At 47.3% G+C, this 25213-nt stretch overlaps 2 protein-coding genes across 2 annotated transcripts in view; one reads left to right on the plus strand and one right to left on the minus strand.

The window, feature by feature from the left end:
- Positions 1-25213, plus strand: part of LOC129700896 (probable E3 ubiquitin-protein ligase HERC3) — a 275970-nt gene that overhangs the window by 43968 nt on the left and 206789 nt on the right. The window lies entirely within an intron of this gene.
- Positions 13481-17428, minus strand: LOC129700888 (uncharacterized). Its single transcript, XM_055641681.1, is given in 3 exon segments — positions 13481-15638; positions 15641-15889; positions 15892-17428. Coding segments are annotated over 3 exon segments (3309 nt in total). The 5' UTR covers positions 17390-17428; the 3' UTR covers positions 13481-14076.

A 25213-nucleotide genomic window follows, 5' to 3' on the forward strand; every position in this document is an offset into this window, starting at 1 on the left:
GTGGGTCAAAGGAGTTGGAGGAATTGAGTGAAATCCGGGTTAGCCGGGAAGTGGTGTTGGGTAAATTGAATGGATTAAAGGCCGATAAATCCCCAGGGCCAGATAGGCTGCATCCCAGAGTACTTAAGGAAGTAGCTCCAGAAATAGTGGATGCATTAGTAATAATCTCCCAAAACTCTTTAGATTTTGGAGTAGTTCCTGAAGATTGGCGGGTAGCAAACGTAACCCCACTTTTTAAGAAGGGAGGGAGAGAGAAAATGGGGAATTACAGACCAATTAGTCTAACATCGGTAGTGGGGAAACTGCTAGAGTCAGTTATTAAAGATGGGATAGCATCTTCCACATTTGGAAAGTGGTGAAATCATTGGACAAAGTCAGCATGGATTTACGAAAGGTAAATCATGTCTGACGAATCTTATAGAATTTTTCGAGGATGTAACTAGTAGCGTGGATAGGGGAGAACCAGTGGATGTGGTGTATCTGGACTTCCAGAAGGCTTTCAACAAGGTCCCACATAAGAGATTAGTATACAAACTTAAAGCACAAGGCATTGGGGGTTCAGTATTGATGTGGATAGAGAACTGGCTGGCAAACAGGAAGCAAAGAGTAGGAGTAAACGGGTCCTTTTCACAATGGCAGGCAGTGCTAGTGGGGTACCGCAAGGCTCAGTGCTGGGACCCCAGCTATTTACAATATATATTAATGATCTGGATGAGGGAATTGAAGGCAATATCTCCAAGTTTGCGAATGACACTAAGCTGGGGGGCAGTGTTAGCTGTGAGGAGGATGCTAGGAGACTGCAAGGTGACTTGGATAGGCTGGGTGAGTGGGCAAATGTTTGGCAGATGCAGTATAATGTGGATAAATGTGAGGTTATCCATTTTGGTGTAAAAAACGGGAAAGCAGACTATTATCTAAATGGTGGCCGATTGGGAAAGGGGGAGATGCAGCGAGACCTGGGTGTCATGGTACACCAGTCATTGAAGGTAGGCATGCAGGTGCAGCAGGCAGTAAAGAAAGCGAATGGTATGTTGGCTTTCATAGCAAGAGGATTTGAGTATAGGAGCAGGGAGGTTCTACTGCAGTTGTACAGGGTCTTGGTGAGACCACACCTGGAGTATTGCGTGCAGTTTTGGTCTCCAAATCTGAGGAAGGACATTATTGCCATAGAGGGAGTGCAGAGAAGGTTCACCAGACTGATTCCTGGGATGTCAGGACTGTCTTATGAAGAAAGACTGGATAGACTTGGTTTATACTCTCTAGAATTTAGGAGATTGAGAGGGGATCTTATAGAAACTTACAAAATTCTTAAGGGGTTGGACAGGCTAGATGCAGGAAGATTGTTCCCGATGTTGGGGAAGTCCAGGACAAGGGGTCACAGCTTAAGGATAAGGGGGAAATCCTTTAAAACCGAGATGAGGAGAACTTTTTTCACACAGAGAGTGGTGAATCTCTGGAACTCTCTGCCACAGAGGGTAGTTGAGGCCAGTTCATTGGCTATATTTAAGAGGGAGTTAGATGTGGCCCTTGTGGCCAAGGGGATCAGAGGGTATGGAGAGAAGGCAGGTACGGGATACTGAGTTGGATGATCAGCCATGATCATATTGAATGGCGGTGCAGGCTCGAAGGGCCGAATGGCCTACTCCTGCACCTAATTTCTATGTTTCTATGTTAATGACACATGTACCAAGGTACAGTGAAAAGCCTTTTTGTTGCATGCTATCCAGTCAGCAAAAGGACCATATGTTTACAATCAAGCCATCTACAGTGTACGGTAATAGGATAAAGGGTATAACATTTAGTGCAAAATAAAGTTTGATTAAAGACTGTTTGAAAGTCTCTTATCAGGTAGATGGGAGATCAGGGTCACTCTTTAGTTGGCAAGACAGCTGGGAAGAAACTGTCCCTGAATTTGGAGTTGTGAATTTTCAAACTTCTTTACCTTTTGTGTGATGGGAGAAGGGAGAAGGGAGAAGAGGAAGTGACAATGGTTAGACTCATCCTTTATTATGCTGGTGTTCTTGCTGAGTCTGCATGAGGTGTAGATAATGTCAGTGGAAGGAACTTTGGTTTGCGTGATGGACTAGGCTGCATCCACAACTATCTTAATCAATATGTATTCATCATCAAATATGATTAAACATTTTCCATCCATTATTTCATTGAAGTTGAGATCTGGTTATGGGCAAAGTTACTTCGAATTTTCCTTTGTTACAAAAGTTATCCAGGGAGTAGCGGAAGGAAGGATCTCTGCGGAAAGCAGAATGGAGTGGAGATGGGAAGATGTGGCTAGTGGTGGGATCCCGTTGAACGTGGCGAAAATGTCAGAGGATTATGATCTGTGGAGAAAATGTGGCCCATAATCCTCCAACATTGCTAAACACGTTAACACCCCCTCCCATTCCCATATTGATCTTTCTGCCCTGGGCCTCCTCCACTGTCAGAGTGAAGCCGGATGCAAATTGGAGGAACAGCACACAGTGGTTGGAATATTGATTTCTCTGCCTTCAAGTAACCTTTGCTTTCCCTCACTCTGTCCCTCCCCCAGGGCCGGTCTTAGGAGGTGCGGGGCCCAATTGGGAACAATATTCATAGAAATATAAATAAATAATTATAAATGAGTCGCGTGTCATCAGTAATATGACAGTCAGTCGGCTTTAAAAAAATCTTAAACCGCGCATGCGCAGATTGTTCCTCTCCGTAAAAATAAAAAGAAGTAAAGTAACGATTCAATTTGCCCAAGGCTTCCAAATCTCCTTCTTTCAGAATTACTGAATGGGTGGGGGGTGGAGGGTAACGGCAGGTGGAAAGATGGTGGGAAAAATGGGAGCACACCTGGACAACATGAATCAGTTGTCATTTTATTGAATGATTATACTAGTTCAAGGGACCAATTGGGGGGAGAGTTCCGTTCAAAGCGTGTGGGGAGTCTAGCCAGGGGTAAAGTTGCGGGGAGGGCAGGTGCATTGAGAAGGAGGGGGTCGGGGTTCATGCCAGTAACCTACTCACTCATCGCTCCCGCGGCGCTCCGGGCGCGGGATCATCGCATTGTGGCTGGGGAGGGAAGTAGCTCGTGTGGCTATGAGCGGCCGCCATCACCGGACAGCGGAACCGACTGCCATCTCAGTACCTTCTGCCGGTCCGCTCACCTCTGGCAGTGCTCTCCGTCTGATCAGTGGGGGGACCAGCTCAAGTGCTAAGATCTTAGAGCGGAGTGGGCCAGCGGGTGGTGGATAACATCACAGCGGGCGGTGGAGCTTACTCCTGTGTCAGCGCGAGCAAGGGATCAATTGAGGTTACTCACCCTGACATATGGAGTAAGCTCCACCGCCCGCTGTCCTGTTATCCATCGGCCGTGTAACTGCTCTTGAGCTGGATGCTGGTATGATCCCCGACCGCCTCCTTCTCAACGCTCCTGCCCTCCCCGCAACCTTACCCCTGGACAGACTACCCACACGCTGTGAAAGGAAATCTTCTCCCCCCCCAGCAGCGCTGTCCTTTTACAGCTGCTTCCCACATTACAGCTGCTTCCCATCAGCTGCTAGCAATGAGGGATAGACTTGGCTATCCCTCAGTACAGCAACATTGTTCTTGATGTTGCCGTACTGAGGGATAACAAAGTCTATCTTTCTTGGCTAACAACCCAACCTTCGGCCTCCAAGATGCAGGTACATTTTCTAGCAATGTTACAAAATTTTGAGATTTTAAAAATCAAGTCTGCAATTTATCCCATCAGATAAAGCACAAAAAGAAGTTTAATTTGACACCTAATTCACTTTCATATCTTCAGTATTAAAAAGGTTATGGCCATTTTCATACTCGGAAATTAGCATCTTGTTCCCTATTGCTTTTCCATTGACTTAACACAAAAGCTGTGATCGAGGACAGTCAAAAGCCATATCTTTCTTAAAAATTAAGAGAAATGAATGAAATTTTCAGTTATTATAGATTGAAGCATTCTGAAACAAATATAAAACATCTTACTTGGATGACCTGAAATTAAAGCATGAATTAGTTAATTACCTAATTGTAGCTAATTACAAAATTGACTGTTGTGACAGAAATAGTAATAAACACCAGTCTACCTTGAAAATTCAAAAATGTGATATTCTCAAGATCAGAACTTTAATATTATTGTATTATATGCTGTAAATCCATAACAGATAGGTAAATAAATTACAATTTCTAGCAATAAACCATGTCTTTATGGAGAAGATCAGTTGCTCGCTGGTACATTGGCATATCATAATCAGTAGCATCATCATACTAATCAGGTTGTAACCAATAAACAACTCTGTACACCTTGTTTTTCCTCAACTTTTCAATTTTGGCATTGTAAACTACAAGTTTTTGCTCTTCAAACCACGCATGACATAGAAACATAGAAACATAGAAAGTAGGTGCGAGAGTAGACCACCAGGTCCGTCGAGCCCGCACCGCCATTCGCTCATGGCTGAACACTAAACAGACACACTTACCCACAAACAGTAGACACAAGACACAGAACACAAGACACTACCCTCCCCTTTATACCGCTATCACCCCTCTCCACCCCAAGAACCTCGTGATCTCCTGGGGGAGGCAAAAAAACGGATAAAAACCCAGGTCCAATTCGGGAAAAAAAATCCGGGAAATTCCTCTCCGACCCCAATCCAGGCGATCGACACTTGTCCAGGAGATCACTCAGGTCTTACTATACTAACCATACCTAGGTCCATATCCCTGCCCTCTCCCCGTAGCCCCTTATCCCCTTGGCAGCTAAAAAACCATCTATTTTAGTCTTAAATATATTTAAAGTTTCTGCTTCCACTGCTCCCTGGGGCAGTGAATTCCATAAATTAACCACCCTCTGGGTGAAGAAGTTCTTCCTCATCTCAGTTTTAAAAGAGCCCCCCCTTATTCTGCAACTATGTCCCCTAGTTCTAGTTTCCCCGATCATTGGGAACATCCTCGGTGCATCCACCCGATCAAGGCCCCTCACGATCTTATATGTTTCAATGAGATCGCCTCTCATTCTTCTAAACTCCAAAGAGTAGAGTTCCAGCCTACTTAACCTTTCCTCATATGTCAATCCCCTCATTGCAGGAATTAATCTTGTAAACCTTCGCTGCACTGCCTCCAGGGCTAGTACATCCTTTCTTAAGTATGGACCCCAGAACTGTACACAGTATTCCAAATGTGGTCTCACTAATACTGTGTACAGCTGCAGCAAGACCTCCGTGTTTTTATACTCAATCCCCCTAGCAATAAAGGCCAAAACTCCATTGGCCTTCCTGATTGCTTGCTGCACCTGCATACTAACTTTCAGTGATTCATGTACTAATACCCCTAGCTCCCTTTGCGTTGCATTACAACGCAGCTCCTCCTCATTTAGAAAATAACTTGCCCTATCATTTTTTTTCCCAAAGTGAATGACTTCACATTTATTAGTATTAAATTTCATCTGCCAAGTTGTTGCCCACTCACCTAGCTTATCTATATCCTTTTGCAGACTCTTCCTATCCTCCTCATCCCCTACTTTTCCTCCCATTTTTGTATCGTCTGCAAATTTTGATATATTACACTTGGTTCCCTCCTCCAAATCATTTATATAAATTGTGAACAACTGGGGTCCCAGCACTGACCCTTGCGGAACCCCGCTAGTTACCGGTTGCCATCCCGAGTATGAACCATTTATCCCCACTCTCTGCTTCCTATTTGTTAGCCAATCCTCTACCCATGCTAATATATTACCCCCAATCCCATAATTTTTTATTTTTAGCAATAGTCTCTTATGTGGCACCTTGTCAAAAGCCTTTTGGAAGTCCAAGTATACCACATCCACCGGTTCCCCTTTATCCACCCGGGTTGTTACTTCCTCAAAGAATTCGAGCAGATTCGTTAAACAGGACTTCCCCTTCACAAAACCATGCTGGTTCTGTCCGATGAAGTCATGTTTATCCAAGTGCCCCGTTAGTGTTTCTTTAATAATTGTCTCTAACATTTTACCCACCACCGATGTTAGACTAACCGGTCTATAGTTACCCGCCTTCTGTTTACTTCCTTTTTTAAATATAGGTGTTACATTGGCCATTTTCCAATCCACTGGGACCGTTCCTGCCTCCAGGGAGTTTTGGAAAATTATCACCAATGCATCCACAATCCCCACCGCTATCTCCCTCAAGACCCTTGGATGTAATCCATCAGGCCCAGGGGATTTATCCTCCTTCAGTCTCATTAATTTCCCTAATACCACCTCCTTGGTGATCTTAATAGTATTTAGCTCCTCCATTCCTACCGCCCCCTGTTTATCCAGCGTTGGAATATTTTTTGTGTCTTCTATGGTGAAGACTGATACAAAATACTCATTTAATGCCTTTGCCATTTCCATGTTCCCTACCAACAACTCTCCAGTCTCACCCTCCAATGGACCAACGTTCACCTTAGCCACCCTTTTTCTTTTTATATAGCTATAAAAACTCTTACTATTAGTTTTTATGTTGTTCGCTAAATTCCTTTCATAGTCTATTTTTCCCGTCTTAATTAATCTCTTAGTTATTTTTTGCTGACCTTTAAATGCTTCCCAATCCTCTACCCTCCCACTATCTCTGGCTACCTTATATGCCCTTGCCTTCAGCCGAATACTATCCTTTATAGTTTTACTGAGCCATGGCTGACTGTTCTTACCCTTACCCCTTTTTTTCTTCATAGGAATAAATTTTTCTTGAAGGTTATACAGTATACCCTTAAACGTACACCACTGCTCATGTACCGTCTTATTCTTGAGTCTGCTATCCCAGTCAACTTTGATCAGCTCAGTCCTCATACCTTCATAATCCCCCTTATTTAGACTAAGCACCCTAGCCTGAGTTTCAACCTGCTCCCCTTCTATTTGAATATGGAATTCGACCATATTGTGGTCACTTGTTCCCAACGAGTCCCTAACTATGACATTTTTAATTAATCCTGCTTCATTACACAGGACCAGATCCAAGATTGCCTCCCCCATTGTCGGTTCTGTGACATACTGTTCTAGGAACCCGTCTCTAATACATTCTATAAACTCTTCCTCTAGTCTACCCTGCCCAGTTTGGTTTGCCCAATTAATATGAAAATTGAAGTCCCCCATGATTACAGCAGTTCCCTTTTTACATGCGTCAACTATTTGCAGATTTATGTTCTGACTAACAGTGTCACAGCTATTTGGAGGTCTATAAATTACACCCACTAGTGTTTTTTTCCCCTTATTATTCTCTATCTGTACCCAAGCTGTTTCACTATCCTGATCCTTCAACGCAATATCCTTCCTCTCTATTGCCGTTATTCCCTCCCTTATTAAAAGGGCCACCCCTCCTCCCTTTCTTTCCTGTCTATCTTTCCTAATTGTCGAGTACCCCTCTATATTTAACTCCCAGTCCTGATCCCCTTGCAGCCATGTCTCCGTAATGGCCACGATATCATAACTATATATACTTAATTGCACCGTTAATTCATTTATCTTATTACGAATACTCCGTGCATTTAGATAAAGCACTTTCAGATGATTTTTACTACCCTCCCTTTCCGTTTTTGCCCCTTTTACATCTAAAGCTTTATCTTCACACATTCTGTCTCCTGTCACATTTTGACTTTCCGCTTCCCCACTGATACCCTGCTCTATTTCCTCTACCCCTGCCGTTATTACCCCCCTTGATACCTCCCCCCCGCTACTTAGTTTAAAGACCTCTCTACTGCCCTAGTTATATGATTTGCCAGGACCCCAGTCCCAGCACCGTTCAGGTGAAGTCCGTCCTTACAGAACAGATCCCCCCTGTCCCAGTACTGGTGCCAGTGGCCCAAGAAACCAAACCCATTATTCCCACACCAGTCTTTGAGCCACGCATTTAGCTTTTTAATTTTACGTACCCTCGCCGATTTGGCCCGTGGCTCAGGTAGCAATCCGGAGATCAGTACCCTCGAGGTTCTGCTTTTTAATTTATTCCCTAACTGCTCAAACTCCTTCAGCAGATCCTCCTTCCTCGTCCTTCCTATGTCATTGGTCCCCACATGGACCACGACCACTGGATCCTCCCCCTCCCTCTGCAAATTTCTCTCCAGCATCGCAGAGATATCCTTAACCCTAGCACCGGGTAGGCAACACAGCCTTTGGGACATGTTCTGCTGGCCGCAGAGAACCTTATCTACCCCCCGAATAATACTATCCCCTATCACTACGGCATTTCTTCTAACTCCCCCCTCTTGAATGGCCTCCTGATCCACGGTGCTGCAGCCAGGTTGCTCATCCCTCCCACAGCCCCTGATCCCGTCCTTACATTGAGTAAGAGCCTCGGTCATGCTCGTCAGGGACAAGGGCTGTGGCTCCTGCCGCATCTCCTCCTGGTTCCCCCTACCTGCCTCGCTTATGGCCACACCTTCCTTTCCTTGCTCACTGCCTACTGAATTAGTGAAACTGGTCGGTGTGACCATCCCCTGGCACAAAACATCCAGGTAATACTCCCCCTCCCTGATGTACCGCAGCGTATGAAGTTGGGTCTCCAGCTCATCAATGCGGAGCTGGAGTTCCTCTAGCCTCAAACACTTACTGCAGCTGTAGGGATCTTCTACATCAATGGTGTCGACAAATTCCCACATCTCGCAGTATTGGCACATCTCCTGACCGCCCATCTTATATAAGTAATTAACTGGTCCTATTTAAGAATCCCCTACTGTATTGATACACCCCTTATTTATATAATCCTACCTCCTATAAATGGGAAAGTACTCACCCCAGCCGTAAATTACCTACTGGTTTGGCTGTCTAGTGGTAATTCCGTCCGCTCTTCCTGTCTGGTCCACTGCTCCCTTGCAGTGCGTGGCAAACCTCTTTGCCTCTGTTAGTCTCTGTTAATCTCTTTGCAAACCTCTTTGCCTCTGTTAGTCTCTGTTAGTCTCTCGAGCCGCGGCTCCGTCCGTCCTCCCTCGGCGACAGCACCTGTGGCACCGCGGTCATGACGTCCCTTCCGTTTCCGGTCGACTAGACAACGCTCACAGCTACTGTTTTAACTGTTTTCAACTGGTTTCACCCCTCTCCTCACACTTGGGCTAGAGCCAATCAGTGGTATCTCTTGCTAATCTGTTGCTGCTGTTGTTCCTCCCAAATCTACAGCAGTACTGACATGCCTTTCTGCCCACTACTTTCCCATTAACAATGTCCTGTAGATTCCATTTCTTAAGAAAAGGATAATTTTTAAAAATAGCTTAAGTATCCAAATAACAAACTAATCCCATTCACACAAGATTTTTAAATCTCACTGTTATGAATTTATATGCCAGATGGAAGGAATTTAATGCTTAATTCCCATAAATTAATCTAGAAACATCCACGCAATATAATCAAAATCTCTGTAGAACCTGCAATGTGGTGTTACATATATATTGCAATCAGTGATGGAAATGGGTTTTAGGAACTAGGGATACGCTAAGGTCCGTGAAGCCGAGGTTGGGCAGGGGGGGGGGTGGGGGGGGGGGGGGGGGGGGGGGGGGGGGGTGGGGGGGGGGGGGGGGGGGGGGGGGGGGGGGGGGGGGGGGGGGGGGGGGTGGGTAGATGCTATAATCCTCTCATGAGAAATGTTATCTAACTCTGAAAATGAAGATAGACAAAAGCTGGAGTAGCTCAGCAGGACAGGCAGTGCAGCGACTCTGGAGAGAAGACCCTTCTTCCGACTGAACTGAACTCTCGTCCCTCAGAGCCCCTGCCCGTCTCGCTGAGCCACCACAGACAGGGAGTGGAAGGTAGACACAGGGGGTTCCACATTCAACTTCAGAGCCAAACAAAAAACACAGAGTGCTGGAGGAACTCAGCAGTTAAGGCAGCTCCCGCGGAGGAAACATATCACATCAGGAGCCGCCACGGGCCAGGACTCTTCCCCCCCCCCCCCCCCCCCCCCCCAAACAGAAAAGAACCGCAGATGCAGTCGTCACCACAAAACATCTAAGAAGGAACTGCAGATGCTGGAAAATCGAAGGCAGATAAAAATCCTGGAGTAACTCAGCGGGTGAGGCAGCATCTATGGAGTGAATGAAATAGCCAACGTTTCGGGCCGGGTCTGAAGAAGGGTTTCGACCCGAAACGTTGCCTATTTCAAAGGTCAAAGGTATTTTATTAGTCACATTCACATACACCCAGGTGTAGTGAAGTGAAATGATTTTTGCCATTTTGCAGCACACAAAAAAAGGATACAGACATAACACCAATGAGAGTCTTAAACACATAGAACATCCCCCCACAATGGCTCCCACCATGAGGGAAGGCACAACCCCAGTTCACCCATAGTCGGACCTATTGAGGCCTCCACAGTTGCCTCTACGGAGGCCCGATGTTCCAGGCCGTTCTCGCCGGGTGATGTTGCTCCGGCGTCGGGAGAATCCTCACAGCGGCCTGGGAACCCTGGAACGGCCGCTTCCGCACTGGAGGCCGTGGCTTCCGAAGCCAACAAGGCCGCGCCGGTTGGAGCTCCACAACTGGCGATCTCATCTAGAGATCCCAGGCTCCTGGTGTAAAGTTCAGCGCCGCCGCCCGCAGCTGGTCGCTCCACAGACCCGCAGCTCCGCGATGTTTTACCCGGCGGTCTCAGCTCACCAGAGCTCCAACGCGGTGACCCAGGCAAGGCATCGTCCGCTCCGCGATAGCGCTCCAGCTCTGTGCCGCCGCTGAAAGCCGTGGTTCTGGGCGGTCCCCGACAGGAAACGCCGCTCCAGGCCCGATGGTAGGCCGCGAGGACGGGTTGAAGCTGCAGCCCGGAGAAAAGTTGCCTCTCCGACCAGGTAGGGACCCTGATAGGTAGTTTCCCCCTCCCCACCCCCCACATAGACCTCCAACAAAACACTTAACTAACTAAAATTAAAAATAAAAATTTCCTTTGCTCCATAGATGCTGCCTCACCCGCTGAGTTTCTCCAGCATTTTTGTCTACCGCAAAACGGCAATTATTCCGGGAATGCCGAGAGAGCTAGAGAGAGATGAGATGGGGTGCGGGAGAGAGAGAGAGAGTGCGCGAGAGAGAGAAAGGGGGGGGAGAGAGCGAAAGACAGAGAGACACAACGTGGGTTGGTAGGTAAATTGAATGACTAACCTGCTGCACACCAAGATCAGTAAATCTAATTGTGTTTTGAACATGTATTAATGATGCCGCGTGAATTGTATTCAAAGGAACGCAGCGTCATTAATACGTTCAAAACACATTTACATTTACTGAGGAATGCGGATCGATGACACATTGTATAACTACTTGTTAACTACTGGCTGTTAACAAGTGCTACAGTAGTAGTTAACAAATCGTTTGTGTGATGGCTGTGCAGCAGTTGGTATCCATGTTTGTTTTGTAAATATATCCGTATGGCGAATGTTTAAAAAAAAAAATCTTTATTTAACAAAGCGAATTTGTATTTCCGTACGAAATACGGAAAATTAACGCAGGGTCCCCATTAGGCGCGGGGCCCAATTGGGAGAAATCGGTCCAATCGGCTTAAGGCCGGCCCTGCCCTCCCCCACCCTAGCACTCTTCTTTCAATCTCCTCCTGATTAATTTTACTGTTAGCCACAGGGAGAGGTTGGACAGATTTGAGTAGTTTTCTCCTGAATGCTGAAGTTTGCGGGGAGACCCGATATAAAATTATGGGAAGCATAGTTTAGGTAGGCAATCAGAAGCTTTTCCCAGGATGGAAATATCAAATACTAGAGGGCTTAAGCTGAGAAGACCAAAGTTTAAAGATGAGCAGAAGAGGTTTTTTACTCAGAGGGTAGTGAGTGTCTGGAATGCACGTGAGGTGGTGTTTGAGGCATATGCGATAGTGGCATTTAAGAGACTTTTGGATTTGCATTTGAATTGGCAGGGAATTAAGGGATACTAGACCAAGTGCAGACCCGTTGGGTCTGTTTCCCCAACAGCGTTTGCGGGGGGGGGGGGGGGGGAGTGGGGGCTGCGGCATCACACTGAAATTAACCACCCCCCAAACTTACAGGTGTGGGGGGAGGGGGGGGGGTGGGTGAGAAGAGGGGAGGGAGGGGGAGGAGGAGGAGGAAACATGACAGATTTGGGAGGGAAAGGAGAGCGGGGTAGGGAGTGAGAGAGGGGGACGGCGGGGAGAGAGATGTGGGGGATGGGGAGGGAGGGGAGGAGGGGGAGAGGGGGGTGGAGGGAGAGACGGGAAAGAGTGGGGAGGGAGAGTGGAGGGGGAGACGTGGAAGAGTGGAGAGAGGGAAGGGGGTGGGGTAGAGAGGGAAGGGGGGTGAGGGAGAGAGGGAGAGGGGTGAGGAGAGGGAAACATAGAAATTAAGTGTAGGAGTAGGCCATTCGGCCCTTCGAGCCTGCACCGCCATTCAATATGATCATGGCTGATCATCAGCTCAGTATCCCGTACCTGCCTTCTCTCCATACCCCCTGATCCCTTTAGCCACAAGGGCCACATCTAACTCCCTCTTAAATCTAGCCAATGAACTGTGTGGCCTCAACTACCTTCTGTGGCAGAGAGTTCCAGAGACTCACCACTCTCTGTGTGAAAAATGTTTTCCTCATCTCAGTACTAAAGGATTTCCCCTTTATCCTTAAACTGTGTCCCGCTTGTCCTGGACTTCCCCAACATCTGGAACAATCTTCCTGCATCAGACAAATGCAATTCAGGACTTTTCGCTTCACAAGCAAAATCAGAATGACAGTTAGTGAAGAATTTGAATAATCGCTGAGCGTTCTCTATGGCAACAATGTATTTGAACACTGGGCATTGTGACATCACACGATGGAACATTCACCTTGGGCTGGGCTCCTGCAAAGGCATATGTAAATGAATCCATTCCGATTGGACATATGTGAACATTGGGCATTGTGACATCACACGATGGAACATTCACCATGGGTTGGTGCTGCTTCTATGGGTGAGAAGCCGGTTTATTTTTGAAATATTGTGGTGGGGGGGGGGGGGGGGGGGTGGGGGGGTGGGGGGGGGGGTGGGGGGGGGGGGGGGGGGGGGGGGGGGGGGGTATAACGGGGGGATAGGTGGGGATATTTGGGAGTGGATTGGGAGTGGGGAGAACGGATGGGGGTAATTAAAAATTGCGGGGGGGGAATCAAAGGAAGAAACGTGGGTACATAGCAAGGTGATCATTGGGGGGGAGCGTTCCTGTGGGGGTGATGGAGGTGGTGGTGAGTGGAAATGTAATGAGCACAGATACTTAGAAAGAAAAGCGAAATCTCTACCGAAATGTGAAAAATGGGGTCGGCGATTAGCCTGCTTCCGGTTTCGTGTACTTAACATGGGCGATGTTGCGGGGGAACTCAAATGTATGTATGGGGGGAAAGGGAATGAGGAGCAGATACTTACCTGACAAAGAGAAAGCGCGGGCCGAAAGCGATTCTGCATTCCGGTTTCGGAGTTTGCGGGGATCAAAGGAAGAAATTGCCGGAAGCCGTACATGCAAATGGATCCATTCCGATTGGACGTCCGCGAGCACGTGAGGTGGTGGTTGAGGCAGATGCGATAGTGGAATTTAAGAGACTTTTGGATTTGCATTTGAATTGGCAGGGAATTAAGGGATATGGATTGTGAGCAGGTAGACAAGAGTTGGCATCATGTTCGATGCAGACTTTGTTGGCCTAAGACCTTGTTCTTGTGCTGTATTGTTCAATATTGAAATGACTTTTAACCAGGTTTATGGATAATAAAGAGAGATGAGCCAAATCCACGGAAATGGGACTAACTCAACTAAACATCGTGAATGATTTGGGTCTGTAAAAGTCGATGACAATGGACTCTGACATTTTACCAAGATCAATGGTGGATCATTTTGTAAACATCAGGTCTTAACTTGTAGAAACAAAGAACTGCAGATGCTGTTTTAAATCAAAGATAGACACAAAATGCTAAAGTAACTCAGCAGGTCAGGCAGCATCGGAGAAAAAGGATAGGTAACTTTTCAGGTCAGATTGATACAAATCCATCGATAGATGTTCCTGAACACATCATCAGTGATGTAACCTGGGGTCATTGGGTGTTTCGGGTCTTTCAACATCAGACACCCTCACCCAGGCGACCCAGCCGTGGTTGATCAGACCACGACTTGTGTTCAGGTGGCATTCGCTCCTCCCCATGGACCTCCTCTCCTGATCCAGAGCCATCTCGAGGCCTTCTCCGCTGCCTCTGTGGTGTTCTTGATGGCCCTTCTCCTTGCCACTCCGTTGATGCCCAGTGCACTCATGGCTTTGTAAAGCGATTGCCCTGCAAAACCTCTGCAGCCAACCTCGATGGGCATACACCTTGCCTTCCAGCCCTGCTTACGGCAGTCTATGACCAGTTCTTCATATTTGGCCATCTTCCTCTCGTGGGCCTCCTCCAGACGGTCCTCCCACGGCACTGTCAGTTCCAACAAGACGATGTTTTTGGTCGCCTCTGAGACCAGGAGGATATCTGGCCTCAGGGTGGTCGTGGCAATGTGCTGTGGGAACTTCAGCTGTTTCACCAGGTCTACGGAAAGCTGCCAGTCCTGCGCAGTCGCCAGGATTCCTGACGGATTCCTGGCTGCTGTGGTTCTTGGCAGCTGCACTCCGGCCTTCACGAAGGTGATCATCTGGGTGGTGGGGCGTTCTCGTCTGCAGCTGCTGATTCCCATGCTGATGGCTTCTGCAATGGGTTTAAGAACCTGGTCGTGACGCCAGGTGTACCGGCCCTGCCCAAGAGCCTTTGGGCAACAGCTCAGGATGTGTTCCAACGTCCCCTTGCCTGAGCATTGCGGGCAATCTGGAGATTCCGCTTTGCCCCAGATGAAGAGGTTTGATGGGCTGGGCAGGACATCATACACTGCCTGGACCAGGAACTTGATGCGCTGTGGTTCAGCCTGCCAGAGCTCAGTCCATGTGACTTTTCGGTCCATGGCCTGCTCCCACCTTGTCCAGGCTCCCTGCTGCCTCAATCCAACTGCTCTGGTACACCTCTCCTCCTCCACCACTGCCCTCACTTCCTGCTGGACCAGCCTGCGCCTCTCCTTCCCCTTGGCCTTGTCAAACTGGGGAGATGGGAAGATTCCCAGGCCTGCTCTTCCCCGAGTCACTGCTCCCACTAGGACTCTGTGGCGTATCCGGGACTCTGCTTGCAGCACGGCTTCGCCGGCTCTCCACTTCCTCACAGTTTTCACCTCCACCCCTGCTTGAGCCACCTTGGGGTCGCTGGAGTCCCTGTACATCATCACCTCTTTGACACGAGTCACCTTGAACTCCTTCTCCAGGGACTTCAGGGGCAGCTGGAGCTTGGTGTTATTTCCGTAAAGCGCGATGCTGCTAAGGCTCCTGGGCAGTCCCAGCCACCTTCTGAGAAAGCTGCTGACTTTCCTCTCCAATCTCTCTACGATGGATATTGGGACTTCGTAGACAAGCAGTGGCCAGAGTATCCTTGGCAGGATACCATGCTGGTAAATCCATGCCTTGAACTTGCCGGGAAGCCCCGACCGGTCCACTGCTCTCAACCAGCTCTCCAGCTCCTGACAGGTTGCCTGGACAGATGCTGTATCCTTCAGGCTGCTGTTAAACACCTTGCCAAGACTCTTCACTGGCCTTTCGGAGACAGTTGGGATTGGTGACCCTTCGATGCTGAAGCGGAACCTGTCCATGACTTTGCCCTTCTTCAGCACCAGTACCTTGATTTTCCTGGCTTAAACCTCATCCTTGCCCATCCAATCAGCTTCTCCAACCCCTGCAGGATCCACCTGCCTCCTGGCACTGACTCAGTGGTGACAGTCAGGTCGTCCATGAAGGCTCTGATTGGTGGTTGGCGCATTCCTGACTTGGTCCGAGGGCCCCGGCACTCTGGCTCAGCAGACTTGACGATCATGTTCATCGCCAAGGCAAAAAGGATCACAGAGATGGTACAGCCTGTGATGATCCCAACTCCAGTCTGTGCCACTCTGATGTTACTGACCCTGATGAGACTCTCATGCTGAACTGGTTGTAATAGTCCAGGATGAGATCTGCCACTTGGCCCGGTACATGATGCTTGTCCATGACTGTCTGGATCAGCTTGTGCGGGATGGAGCCGTAGGCGTTGGCCAGGTCAAGCCAGAGCACTGTCAGGTCACCCTTGTTCTCCCTGGCTTCTCTGATGAACTGGGTCACCACTCCCGTGTGCTCTAGACACCCCGGCACTCCAGATAAGCCTCCCTTTTGCACTGAGCTGTTGATGTAACCATTGCTGGAGAGGAAGTTGGTCAGCCGCCTCGCCACTATGCTGAAGAAAATCTTGCCTTTAACGCTTAGCAAGGAGATGATTCTGAACTGATCGATTGTCTTGGAATCTTCCTCCTTTGGGATCCAGACTCCTTGAGCGAATCGCCACTGCTGCGCCACTTTTCCTCTCCTCAGGATCTTCCACAGCCGTTTCAGTAACAAGGGGCAGTTCTTGTAGACCCTGTAGGGGACTCCGCTCGGGCCAGGGGCTGAGCCAGATCTTGCTCTCTTCACAACGTCCTGGACCTCTTTCAGGTGTGGCTCTCTACTACCAAACTCCTTCATGGGTGGAGGTGGTTTTATCAGGATGTTGCACTGGCCCAGCTCCTGCTGCCTGATTGGGTCACTGTAGGTCATCTGGATGTGCTGGTCGATCTCCTCGTTGGAGCAAGCCAAACTCCCACTGCGCTTCTGCCCGAGTAGTTGTTTGGTGAAGCCGAAGGGGTTGGCTATGAAGGATGCTCGTTTCCTGGCTCTTTCCTTCCGGCGTCTTTGGTGCCACTCAGCTCTACGGAGGGTCATCAGCGTCTTCCTCAGGATGGTTCGAAGCTCGGCCAAGCGGGGACGTTGCTCTTCCCTGGCCTCTTTATACTGCTTCTTGAGGGACTTCAGCTCCTGCCGGATCTTGTGGATCTTTGTTGCTCGTTGGTTCATGGTGAAAGGTGTTCTGGCCGGCATCTTCACCACTGCTCCAAACCTTTCCACTGCTAGGCTGATGATGATTGTCGTCATCGTCCGCAGCCTCCGGTCCACGTCTCCCTTCGCAGTTGCTTCTAGCACCTTGTCGACGTCCTCGTCGAACTGATGCCAGACTGCCGTCTTGCAGGCCTGAGGCCAGCTGACTCGAACCTTCTCCGGAGAACTGTTCCGAGGGACTAGTTGCGCTACTTGGAGGCTTCGGGCTCTATGGGGTGATTCCGGGCCCGGCTCCTCCTGTGTCTCACCAGGTAAAATACCTGTACGTTGTGACACTCCCTGTCCCTCCAAACACTTCATCCGGGTCTGGTGAATCTTCAGGCCTCGGCTGTTCTTGCAAACCTTACCACATCTGCATTTGATACTCATAGTCGGTTGTCCATTGCCATTAGTCGTTAACCTTTGATCCGTCCAATTGAGGTGCTCATCCTCCCCCCCTCTCGGGCACCCCTGGGGGTATTTTTCCATGTGATTTTCTGTAGCGTGATTTGGGTCTCCTCCTCTCAGAGGATGCGGTTCCGGCTGCCAACCCGCCCCAGTTGCCGTCTTTCCGAGCTGTCCACTGTCTCTCCAGTCGTCACCACCCTATTCTTGGTTGTCAACCAGTCTATTCCTGGTCGCCACTGGTTTCACCAGCACAGTGATTGATACAAATACACTTCTTCAGATTTGAGTTTGAAAAAGTGTTCCGACGTGAAACTTCAAGCGTTTTTCTCTGGAGATGTTGCCTGACCCACTGAGTGACTCCAGCTCTTTGTCTATCTTAGGACATAATTTGTAAGTTTCTCTTAAAAATGCAACAACATCCTGTATCATATTGCTTATGTTTTGTATTACAAACTGATGTCTTAATTATATACTGGCAGGTAAATTCTACCAGAGATGATCAAATTCCAAAGATGCGCTTCAATATTCCTGTAATTAAAATGTTTCAAGAGTTGTTCTGGGTAAGTGATGGAATATTTATCTTAAATGCTGTGCTGAAAATTATCTCTGTGGGGTTTCAAATCAAGTGCAAATATCTCTGGCTCATTCTCATTGCAACTTTAGCTGAAAGAAATGAAAATCGACTCAAAACGCTGGAGTAACTCAGCGAGTCAGGCAGCATCTCTGAAAAAAAGGAATAGGTGACGTTTTGGGTCGAGACTCTTCTTCAGTTCCTTCCTACACATGAAAATAGACTTTTTTAAATTGTGTAAGAAGGTTTAAACCGAAAATAGACACAAAAAGCTGGAGTAACTCAAGTCTGAAGAAGGGTCTCGACCCGAAATGTCACCCATTCCTCTCTCCAGAGATGCTGCCTGCCTGCTGAGTTACTCCAGCTTTGTGTGTCTTTCTTCAGTCTTTTTATTACCGTCTTTGTATTGATAGTTTTCCAAAAGGAAAAGTCAAATATATTCCACAAAAGTGTGGTTGGCTGGAGTTATCGGCAGGTTGTGGAGTTGGGAGGCGCCATACCAAAATTCCCAAAACAAATCTAAATATAGTTATTTATAATGTAAAATTTAATACAAAAGACAAACAATAGAAAGTGAGCTTTTGTAGAAATTGAATTTAAAAATGTAATACAAATTATTCATCAAAAATTTATAATAACATTTGTATTCAGCTTGTGAGTTTGTCAATCTATCTATTCATAAAAAAGTGTTGCTCAAAACAATATTTCTCAAAGTTAGAATTTTGACATCATGGGAGGCCATTCAGCCCATTATGTGTTTGTTGCCTCTTTGAGTTTGCCAGTCGTCCCAATTCTTTCTTTTCTCCAGCACAGTCTAGAAAGTATTTCCTTTCCCAGGACAATAGCAATTCCTTTTGGAATTTTTTATGGAAGCTTTTCCCACGATCTCAATTGTCACGTAAAAAGAGATTCTTCTAGTTTATTTGCCAATTATTCCTGCCCATCAATGTAAATGTTGTTTCCTTTCTATTCATTTTCTGTCCGGGTTCAATCTTAGTTGTATAACATGGAGGAATTCCATGTAATAAACTAATTTGACGCACAGTGGGTGTAATTTTTAATGTATCTGACTTACAATGAAGGCCATCTTCATTTTACATAAACCTGAACTTGAAACTTCTTGGTTTATTGGTCAAAAGTGTAAAGTCAAAATCAAGGCTGTTCACATTTCTCCTGCTCTTCATTTGGGCAAATATCCTTAGAATAAAGCCCAAGCAGCAAGTTTGTAAAACAACTCTGTAATATTATCATGGAACAGTGCAGCAGATGAGCAGGCCCTTCAGCCCACCATATCTGCACTGGTCATGATGCAAATCTAACCATCTCATAATCTCATCTGCCTGCACATGGTCTATCCCCCTATTCCCTGCCACATCCCATGTGTTTGTCCACATGCCCCTCAAATTCTGTTATCATGTCTAACTTTCTTGTTATTTTTTGCAGGCATTTGTGGTCAGAAACCTTCCTGATATTCAAGTAGAAATGGATCAATTCATGTATGAGGTACATAATTTATTCAGAATGGAATATACATTGGCTGAATGTCACTGTTAATTCTCTTTAAGTGAACATTGATAGTTTAAGATTATCAAGTGAAAGGAGAATGGAATTATGAAACATGTTCTCCAAAATCATTTATTTCATTCTTTATTATTAAGGAATGGCAGCAAGCATCTGTATTACTTTGTTTCTACAACAGTGTGTGGCCGTTGTCTTTGTCAAGTATTGGTTCTTTTTAAAACATGGGGGGACACACAATGAGGCCTACCATCTAGGACAGGGGCCGGCAACCTGCGGCCCACAGGCCGGATCCGGCCCGTAACTAGAAGTCATCCGGCCTGTATTTTGTTGCAATTAGTTTTGGCGACCTGGGAACTGCAGCCAGTCCCAGGGCACGCAGGCGACCTGGGCGCTACAGCCAGTCCTGGGGCAAACGAGCTGAACTGGGCGCTACAGCCAGTCCCGGGGCAGGCGAGCTGAACTGGGCGATATAGCCAGACACGGGGCAGGCGAGCCGACCTGGGAACTGCAGCTAGACCCGGGCTGCTAGATTTTAGGAGCTGGTGGCCTCCAACTGGAAACGACCCTGAGGGTTCTGGTCGCAGAGCCGGTGAACTTACCATCACAGAGCTGGGAGACTTCGGAGGCTGTGGTGGCGTTGCAGCTGCAACTCGACTTCGGCTGCGGGACCTGTGGATGCCAACATCGGGAGCTTGCAGGTCCCTAGTTGGTGACCGACTTTCGGGAGCTCCAGCAACAGCAGTTTCGTCCGCCCCGAATCGTAAGGCTTGAATCGACCCATTAGCAGGGCCTTTCATCGCCCGGCGCAACTTAAATTCGGCCGCAGGATCTACCATCGCCCGGCGGGGGCTTCAACATCTATCGCCTCGACCCAGCAATTTGACTGCCTAACCGCAGGAGAAGAAGCAGGGACGAGATGAGTCTTTTTGCCTTCCTTCACATTGAGGAGATATCTGTAGGAAATTCACTGTGATGGATGTTTGTGTTAAATTGTGTTAATTGTGTGTTTTGTTGCTTTTTTTACTATCATGATTGCATGGTACGAAATTTCGTTCAAACTTGTTTGAATGACAATAAAGGAAATTCAATTCAATCTACAGATAGCAGTTAACAAGCGCTAACAGTGGCAGTTAACAAATCGTTTTCATCTCAGAGGAATCAAGTGATAAACGACTCCATGCTTGTCTACTCGTTCTGCAGTACTCAATAATCCCGAGAGCTTTATAAAAATGCAAAATTCCCTGGCAATTTTGCTGCAACATGTTTCAAAACATGTGGGGGGTGGGGGGGAATTGTCCCCCACCTCTCAAAATATGGGGGGACAGGTCTCCCCCACCCCCCCCAGGATTTCCACCCATTGACTTGCAACTAACATAAATCTGTTGGGCTTCAAACTAATATCTGTACTCATACCAGTTTAGTCATTCAACATGTCTCTTAATTTAACATATTTGAATATTGAAAATAAAATAGAACTAAAAATGGCAAATGTTACTGTAAGGAAGGAAATACAGTACATGAAGTGCTGTTCTCATTTTATCTTCATAGTGATTGCAACTGTTGCTCATTGCTCATCATGAGCCACATAGAACCACAGGTTTCCAAATACCTTTTGTTATTTCCACTATCCTACCTGTATTTTACTTCGGAGTCACGTGAGTGATTCCGTGAAAAACCCCGTCCAGTTCGCATGCGCATCATTACGTCAGTCGCTTGGCGCAGATGGCTGGGAGGAACAAGTCCTTCAGCGGTAAGTTTAAAAAATCCTGCAGGTAAGTTTAAACTTACCTTTCAGGTTGTCCGTTGCAGGAATTCCTTTTTTTCTCCGTAGTTTCCTGCTGGATATTGAGTTGGGCAAAACCCGGTGGACCGCGGGAAATTTGTTGACCGCGGTAGCAGGCGGCCGGTGGGTTTTGCTGGTTGAGTCGCCGACAGAGCGGTCCGCGACTCCCGAGGGTAAATTGGCCGTGGAGGTTTTTGTTGACCGCGGGTTGTACAAACCATGGCCACGATAGTTGGTTGTGGCTGTTGGGCTTGTTATTTTGAGTCGCTGATAAGGAGGTCAGCGACTCCCGAAATGTGTTTAAATATGGGCCGCGGGGTTCACTAGATCGCGGGGTTACCGGCTACGGTTGCGGTAAATGAGGAGCCGGTGGCCGTCAGACTTTTTGATAGAGTCGCTGCCAGTAGGCCAGCGACTCCCGAGGTCGAGGTGCATACTGAGCGTGGTGGCGTACACGACTCATTGAGGCAGAGGGGCCCGACTTCGGCAGCCCATATGAGGAAACCATGTGGAGCCTGGCTAGGAGTTGTAGTAAATGCCTACTATATTCTGTGTGCTGAAACAAAGCAAGAATTTCATGGTCCTATACAGGGACACATGACAATAAACTCACTCGAACTTGAGTTTCCCTCTGTCATATATGTATGTCCTCACATGTGCATTATCCTGATATGGTAAGCCATATCAGGAAAGGTCATCAGGGGATTGCGGCAGCACCTGTTTCAGGGCTGCTTACCAATTCCCTCAGAGGAGAGGAGTACAAGGGGTCAGTGTATGGCTGACCCCAACCCCAACCCAGGAAGTGAGACTTGTGGTTTATCACCCTTATGTGTCTATGGCAGTAGCATTTTCTGCTTATTCTGTGGAGGTTTGAAGTCTAGGTCCAAGCTGGCCTTCAAGGAGAATTTAGAATTCACGCATCCCGGCAGTGCTGCCCTCCAAATTAAGGATGTGAATGCAACCTACTTCAGGGGCTTTTGGGCTTGCCTCAAGACCACCGGTAACTATGCAGGTACGTGAGGCTGGTTTTCCTGTAACATGGGTTGTGAGGACCGGGTCCAGTGTGTTCCTTTCTAATGGCATGCAGTGCTCGCTTTTGCAGCAATATTTAAAAAATTGGAACGATACACAGGAGGCTGGAGTAGGCCTGTGCAAGGATGACACGCAAATTTGGGAAGCGTTAAAAAAGGGCAGACATTATAGTCGCCATTAGGTCACGTTGTGACTATCATACCAAGACAAGTGATTATCATCTACAATAATAGGAAATGGGAAGCCTAGTTGAGCTCTATTTATCAGTCACCTGTGGGAGTTACACCAGGTGGCGTTATAGTAATTCTGCTCATTAAAGGGACTGTGCACGTTTCTTCCCCAAGGCGCTGGATTATTCATATTAAAAGTAAATAAATCCCAGATTTACTGGGGTGGGCGTCTTCATAAATGTCTTTGCCTATGACATATAACTGTTCAGTTTTGTTCCAGCATTTCCCATTATGTCTGACCAACGGGGGCCAGAGGCGCTCCAATCCTTTCCTATAAATGGCGTTGGCATCTGGAAAGAGAACGACTGGAGTCGGTAGCACGTGCAGCCTGTTTGGTGAAGGAGGATATCAACAGAGCATCGATTTGAACGGCTAGTCCTGGCGGCTGCTGTAGGCAGTGACCTGACAACCCCAACTCAGAATGAGTGCCAAGGGGTATCAATGTCAGACATGGTTTCGTCTCGTCTAGTAAGGGTTGCTAAATTTCCTCCCACTCAAGGTCGGAGTGGTCAAGAGAGTGCTACAGGAGGATTCACTTCTGCCTGAAGCAACACCGGTTTGCAGGGTTGCCATTCCTTGCATGTGGCGCACCACAGTGGTCGAGATGTATACATGCCTGCGGCGACACCTAGTAAAGGGTTGCCGAATTCCTCCCACTCAATCGGAGTGGTCGAGAAGGTGCTACAGGAGTATACACATGCGCCTGAAGCAACACGTGTTTGCAGGGTTGCCATTCCTCCCACTTGGTTCACCACAGTGGTCGAGATGGTTCAGATATACATGCACACAGGCCTGAGGCAGCTCCTGTTGCAGGTATCCTCCATAGGATGTACAGTGGATGCAGATGGAGCCACACATATAAGATTGTGGGAAATGGTGTTGAACAACGTGCTTGGTACAGAGGCAGGCAAATAGAGGAGATGATGATATCTGCTTCAGCGGCGATTACTCCCACTCTAAAAAGAGTGTCTAAGGTTAGTATGAATTAATTCCAAACAGGAATCCGAACATGACTATGTGTCGGGATCCCATGCTCAATGCATAAGGCACAACGATCGTATGAGGGAAAGAAGTGGGCTTTGCCTCTAAAAGTTGCTGCTCAATCGGAGATGGACAAGCCACTACAAGAGGAGTTGGCCAGCAGCATCAGCGATCTAATGGGAATGACAACATGGGCAGAGTCTGCGAATGAAATTTTGTTTGGAACTCCAGCAAAGGTAAGAGACCTGGAGATAGAGACGCTGGTGTAGGTCTCGTTATTTACCTCCATGGAAGTCATTATGGTACATGAACAGTATTCAGCATTGCTAATGTATCTGGAGTCAGGAGGTTATCCATGCATTGTCAAGTCTTCAGTCATACGTATGACATAGCTACATTCACTACATGCTCAGCTCTAAGTTGATACGCTATGGTGGTGGCAGATGTTAGTCACATGGCAATCGTCAAGTATCCTGTCGTAGTTACGTATGTCGTTTGCTATTGGTGTATCGTCAAGTTCAGATCATTGTCAGATCGACCCAAGTTCAGATCAACCCAGAAGGGGTGTTAGACCACACGATATTTATGGAATTTTTGCCTCGACAGTAGGGTCTTTATATATAAAGTCTAGATCCCGCTGTAGAGTTTCTATGGTCTGATTGGTCTATGCAACTTTCTTCCCAGGGTTTGTCGGGAATGATAATTCAATTTAATACGCTTGTGTTTTTAGACATAACCTTCTGCTGACGCAGCCTGTGGCTTGGGAATTCAGTTTTGCAGGATGACAATAAAGGATGGCCCGCATATTCTGAATGGATTGTTTTATGGTTGGTTTGTCACACCGACGCATGTATATGTTCACTCCGGAGTGCGGAGATAGCACCGGGGAAGTAGGACATTTCTTTTCAGGAGATGGGAAGTGTTTTGTTTCATGCTGATATTACATGTAATACGGTACGGGCTTGATGTCTTAAATTCATTCTTAAATGATAATACAATTGTTTTTGTGCCATTTATTGTATCCGTGTTTCCTGTCATGTTGGTGGCAGCGAACGGAGTCCACGCTGATGGGTGTCACCCTGGATATCGAGTGTGTAAACAATATCTTCAATACAAGTTCTCCCAGGACAAGCACAAGCAGTATGGAGTTGACGTTGTGTTAACAATGCTTCACCAGGTGGTTCCAGCTATATCCTTAATTATGGCTCGAGTATCGACACAATGAGTGTAGACAGTGCAAAAGTACGGCTACACAGGATGGAAGAGGCTGGAGATGCCATTGTGTTTTTGCATATCTCATCTACTCAAGCAGAGCAAACCAGAGGTGAGAAGGGTTTAGGATCATATTTTGGCATTTCCCACGGGTTCACTTCCATGGGAAGGGCACACTAGCTAAGATATCGATGTTACCGGAGGCCTTAGAGGTGTGGAATTAGCATTGGTTTTCTGGTTATGCAGGTATTTACACTGACAGTACTTAATCCCATTTCCACCAGGGCGGCATTGGCGTCAGCAAGCAGGGCGTCCCCATCGATCTTATGGTTGTGGCCGCAGGATGGTGAAGTGAATTGTTTTGCAAAAATTCTACCATAAAGTCGATTGCCGACAAGGGGCTATTTTGCCCATTCTGTTTGAGTTCAGGTTTTCACAGTTTCCCCTGGGATAGAGGGGTTGCTATTGATTTCATTCTGTGGATAAGTCATGAATATGTTTGCAAACAATGACATGCTTAATGCACTTTTTAGTCACTCATTCTGAGTCAATCAATGCAGTGTGACGCCGGATTT

Source organism: Leucoraja erinacea, chromosome 1 (assembly GCF_028641065.1).
Source record: "Leucoraja erinacea ecotype New England chromosome 1, Leri_hhj_1, whole genome shotgun sequence".
In the NCBI taxonomy this organism is placed as follows: Eukaryota; Metazoa; Chordata; class Chondrichthyes; order Rajiformes; family Rajidae; genus Leucoraja; species Leucoraja erinaceus.